Below are 5,420 nucleotides of genomic sequence, written 5' to 3'. Positions count from 1 at the left end.
TACGTGTCACTCTTTCTTTAATCACTAAGCACAGCTGCGTTGACTTAATCTTACGCACACACACTCTCACTCTCACACTCTTCCTTACACACCATTCATATTAGTGATATATTGCACGCCCTGATTGCACGGTATTCCTTGCTCATGTTGCACGCATTCCCAGCACGAATCTAGCCAATTGGTTGTGAGCTTACGGTGATACAGGGGCGGGCTGGTGTGTTACCGGCGACCCGCACTCCACAGTCAACCAGTGAATCCTGTAAAACTATTCCACACAGCAGCCCACACTGAAGCACGCGCGGATATTTCTTTTCATGCCAACAACAATACCGCTGTGTCCAGCCTGTGAACATTTGTTTTTTCAGCCCCATGGATGCAAAGCTGGCGTGAGACCTGCGATGCTGCCAGGGTAAAAACTATAAAGTTGTAAAAAACAAACAAGAAAACAAACTGCGGGGATCAGAATGGAAAAGTAATTAATCCGGTATAGAGAGTGAGCGTTGCCGTTTCGATTATCCAGTTATCCGGCAGGCGAGGGTTGGCCGCCGGTGTGGGGAAGACCCAGCCGTGTGGCGCGCCCTCCCCACCCCGCGCCTCTCCCCGCACGCCCTTCACACCCGCTCATTAGCAACACTTACGACACGCTGAGAGACAACTTAAACCTCATGTGTAAATTTAATGTCCGACACTCACAATGAACAATTTCAGGATTTACATTTTCCGCACAAATTTATGCCCGCGTGAACTCTCCATGATGTCACCGATATCACGCTGGCAATCTTGTTGATGAATATTGAATGCTTAACAATTCGCCCGCCTTCATTTAGCTTTTGTCCACTCCAGGAGGGGTGGCGCGGGACTCAAAGGTGACGGGTTAATAATCCACCGCGCGTGCCTCCGTGTGCCGCAGCCCAATCAACACAAAAAATGGAGTAGCTCATCTTTGATTAACACTGGTTGACTCTTGATTGCTTTCGAGGTGATGGCTGTGTGTCCGTGACCTTCGTGTTGGTCTCATCAAGTGATCGCTTTCCTACTAAGTACTACAAAAGACTTAATCACTACGTCACCAGAAAGGACACGAGGAACACTTATCATTCCCAGCCCGGCGTGACGCCCTAAGCGTGACGTCGGGCTGGGAGCAGGCTAGCCTTACTGCAAAGGAAAATGGCTACATAATAATTTAGATTTCTGATCAATTGTTTCACATCGAACACATGATATTACTTAATGGTTGCTGCGGTGAAGTTAACCTGCTCAGTATGTACATCATAAATACCAAAAATTATTTGGTGAAAAGCACTATCCTGTGTTCCTTCTGGTGTGCTCAGGTACTTTGGTTGATTAGGCTAATTACCTGGTAGCTGAGACAACTGGGTTTCACTTGATTACTGAGGGTCAGCCTAGGACGTGTTTGATGACATGCTGGTGCTGGAGCCTCCCAACAAGGGGCGCATTGATAATTGGTGCCACCCGCATTGGAAGTTATAATCGTTAGGAGGATCATTAAGGTGAATCTATTTAATTTTGATAGCATAGCACATGTGTTCAGCTGAGTATAATGTTCAGTAGTTCTAATTTAGACTTGTAAAAAATGAGTGCAATAATAGCTTGTGATCATTGTGAATATTTCACTGAGATCAGTAACACTTCATAAATTATATACAAAAAACATGAAAATCAATAAGTGCCTTTATGAGATCAGCGTCAGACTCAGGAGTCGCTGCGAGACTGCCCTGCGTCTTGTCGTGCTGGATCATGACATAAACTGAGATCAATGCCAGATTTTATGACATGATTTGAGAGTGGCGCCCTTTTTTCCTACTCACTCACTCACTCACTCCTCACACACACTGAATATAAAATCTGATCAGTCAGGACACCCCGTGCCCTGCCTGCCGAACACTCGACCCATCGCTACAAACAAAGACAAATTGGTGATAGAATTTTTATCATTGATTCTGAGCGCCATTCACCGTACGCGCGCACACACACACACACACACACACACACACAGGCGTCCAGTTGGCAGACCTAGTGACCTTCATCTACTGCTAAGTTACGCCCTCAAGTTGTCTCAGATTAAACCTATGGATACATGATATACAGAGCAATGTGGGGACAGTGACCAGTAACTAAGAGGCCCGACCACAATGACGAGGCGGCCAAGACTAGAGTATAAAGAGGCCCGAGGGCCGATACCTGTTGAGTCGCGGGGGCTGGGGCGACGTGGGGAAGGCTTCCGCTGCACCCACGCCAGCTGAAGACCCGCCTGACGGAGAACCGCGTCCGCACCGGGAGGAGCTGCCGATGACGCCTTTGGGTGATGTCTTAGATGACCGATGACTCCACAAGTTGTTTTGGCATCGGCTGGACACCTGCTGCGCCGAGTGGTGAAGGAAGGGAAGGAAGAAAGGGGAAGAAGTTGGGCACGCCATAGAGTTACGTTGGCGCAGAGATCTGATGGGGGCGGTGAAGGAGGTGGGACGGTGTGGAAGGGGGAGGCTGGATAGGAATATGTCCTCTAGAGGAGACTTGAGGACGGGGTACGTGTAGCTGGGTGGGGGAAGTGGCGTCTAGGTTTGGAAGATGGGCGGTCTCCAGGTGCAGCTCTAGGGCGGCCGCCGTGTAGAAGGCGGCAGCGCAAAGATGGCAGGGGAGCACCTCGGCGGGGAAGTGTGGTGACAGGAGGGGCGTGAGGGGCGGAGGCTGGGGTGCGTGAGACGGCCCCGCCCCGTCACCCTCGCCGCCCTCCCCACGATGCGTAGCCAGATGTTTTTTCAAGTAGGACTGCCTCTTGAACTTCTTGAAGCACAGCTCACACTCGAACTGCTCCTCAGGCGTCATCTCCTCCCGCTCCATGGCCATGAACTGCGGCAGCGGCACCAAGGCAGGAGGTCCCTTCATCAGGTTGTTGTTGGTGGTACTGCTCGTGTTGTTGTTGTTCTCAGTGTAGCTTTTGCCCGGCGACACCTCCACCTCGCTGGTGGTGCTGGTGCTGGCGGAGGCCGTGCTGGTACCGGCGGTGGAGTTAGTACCGACGGAAGTCTTGGGTTTGTGCCACCTCCTGTGAGAGGCGAGATTCGCCGGGCAGTTGAACACTTTGTCGCACTCTGGACACCGATACTCCACGTGAATAATGCGGGAGCACCGGTGCTGGGCCAGACCAAAGGCGTCATCATACATCTCCTTACAAAGACGGCACACATAGTCGCCGATTTTGTTGTCGATCTTAGCTATCTCGGCTTTGGCTTCCTCTGTGATCTCAACGACGTTATAGGCCGGATCGATGTCACCTTTCCTGACGACGAGGGGCTCCTCTCCCTCCGCCAACTCTCTAATAATAGTGCCGGACACTGGCGAAGTTTTGTCTTCATCAAAGTTAAGGCGCCGCGCCGCTTTGGTTTTCTTGGACGTTTTGAGTTTCTTCTCTGATGGTGTGATAGAGGTGTTGGGGGACTTACGTTTTTGTGGAGTAACGGCGCCACCGATAGGGGACTTGGGTGGAACCTTGATGGGCGTGATGAGGCGTGGGGAGCCTGGAGGACGGGTGGTGAGATTGAGTCCTTCCTGAGGGCTCTGCAGAGACACGGCACTATGACTTAGGTCGTAAGGAGAACGACCGAGAGGAGACGTGAATGGGATGGGCGACCGTAGAGGAGAGGAGCCATGCGGCCAGTAGAGCGTGGGTGACAACAGGTGGTAGGGGCTGGTCTGAGGCGGCATCAGGTACCGCGGGTCGTCCACGCGCGGGATGGTCAGGTGGAAAGGTTGGAAGTGACTGGCGTCTGGAGGGTCGTGTAAGGTGGAAACATGCAAGCTCTGATCTGGTTCATCAAGGGCGGACCGCTTCTTAATGAGCGCCAGAGGGGCTGTCTGTTCCACATCACTGGGAGTTACTGCGTCAGGGTAAATCTTGGCTGGAAGTCGCACGGATGGAGTGTGACACACTGATCTTCTGTAGAAATCTCCATCAGAGGGACTGCTGAAGCCAGAATCTGGAGTCCGCACCAGCAGACGGCACCCCTTCTCAGCGCCCCGTCCGTGCACTACTTCCTTAACCCCCTCGACCTCTCCACGTACCTGCTGCAAGTCATCCCGAGCCCTTGTGTCGCAACTCTCGCTATCACGCCGACTCCGGAGACTGAAGTCAACAGGTTCCTCTTGCTCCACCGGCAGGGTGACATCGCGCCACGGTCTGTACGGTATCAAGTCCAATGCACTCATTTCCTCTTCTCTCCTCTTCACCAGGAAGCCTTTCGGCATTATCACAGTTGAGATCACAGATGAACAAAGCGAGCCGACTCGTGGAGTAGTGTGGAGGCGCCTGGCCCAGCGCCTCACATCTTGTTAGGAGTATGAGCGGGAAGGGTGAGAGGAGCGCAGTAGAGTGCGTCCACCCCGCTCCCCGCCCGGTGACCAACTGACTGTGGCGTATGGTGGGCCGTCCCTCGGGTGTCTGTGGCACCTGGCCGGAATACAGGAGGGCGGGCCGACGCTGGTTGGCCGCACGTTCGCGTATCGTCCGCTGATTGGGCGTGCGTTCCGACGGTACCGCCCCCCGGCAGGTGTGCAGCTGGTACGGGAGGTTTGGGAGGAAAGGCACGTGCGACAACCTCCGACACCCAAATCGATGACGGAATATCATACATTTAGCTCTGTGTCGGCAGTCCTTCAGACCTCCCTTATTAGTCCCCCAGTAAATTCCCGGCGATAGCCCGAGGGTGGCAGAACAAAGCGGGCGTGCAGGCATTCATGGGAGGAGGGGCGCCTATACCTTCTGCCAGTTACATCTGCTGAGGAAGCCAAACTTACTCCAACATTACTAACATATCCATACCTCTCTCTCTCTCTCTCTCTCTCTCTCTCTCTCTCTCTCTAACACAATCATGAACGAGAGATAACCTACATAGTAATGAAGACACAATGCACATAATCACTTCACCACCTGGACAACATTACCAAGAGGACTCAAGTCTTTTCGAAACAGAGACCTGATAAAGTTTTCCCTCCCAAATTGCAAGACTGATGAAGTTTAATGATCGATTTCTCCATAAATATTGCATAATTTTGTGCACGTAATTGCCTTCCGCATCTGGATGTATAATGATCACTCCCCCTCCCTCCCTCTTTCCTCATAGGTCCCCAGAGAGCCAAGTGTTCACCCAGGCCCTGAATTTCCCAGGCAGCAGCAGCGGGGAATGAAGAAGGGAATTCGCAATGTGCTCTCATGTCCTTAGGTATGTGTGACTCGAAAATGCTCTGCAGGTAGAGATGAAGTGACTGGCATACTTACTCACGATACTTAGGGAATCTTCACTCTTTTGGGGATTTCTGTTTGCAGTTTCTCGTCCTTTTTCTCCTACTTTAGATCGTCTTTGTTTACAGAGATTTTCAGCCACACCCTTCTTCTGCTAATG

At 52.1% G+C, this 5,420-nt stretch overlaps 1 protein-coding gene across 1 annotated transcript in view; it reads right to left on the bottom strand.

Moving 5' to 3' along the window:
- Positions 1–4,690, bottom strand: part of LOC135108401 (insulinoma-associated protein 2-like) — an 11,482-nt gene extending 6,792 nt beyond the window's left edge. The window contains exon 1 of the mRNA XM_064019361.1: positions 1–4,690. This exon is cut by the window's left edge and continues 6,792 nt beyond it. Coding sequence (XP_063875431.1) covers positions 2,443–4,266 — 1,824 coding nt within the window. The 5' untranslated portion in view covers positions 4,267–4,690 and the 3' untranslated portion in view covers positions 1–2,442.
- Positions 4,691–5,420: the final 730 nt, after the last annotated feature.

This window comes from Scylla paramamosain, chromosome 2, assembly GCF_035594125.1.
Source record: "Scylla paramamosain isolate STU-SP2022 chromosome 2, ASM3559412v1, whole genome shotgun sequence".
Lineage (NCBI taxonomy): Eukaryota > Metazoa > Arthropoda > Malacostraca > Decapoda > Portunidae > Scylla > Scylla paramamosain.
The sequence above is the reverse complement of the archived record's forward strand: the minus strand, read 5'-3'. Positions and strand labels throughout refer to the sequence as shown.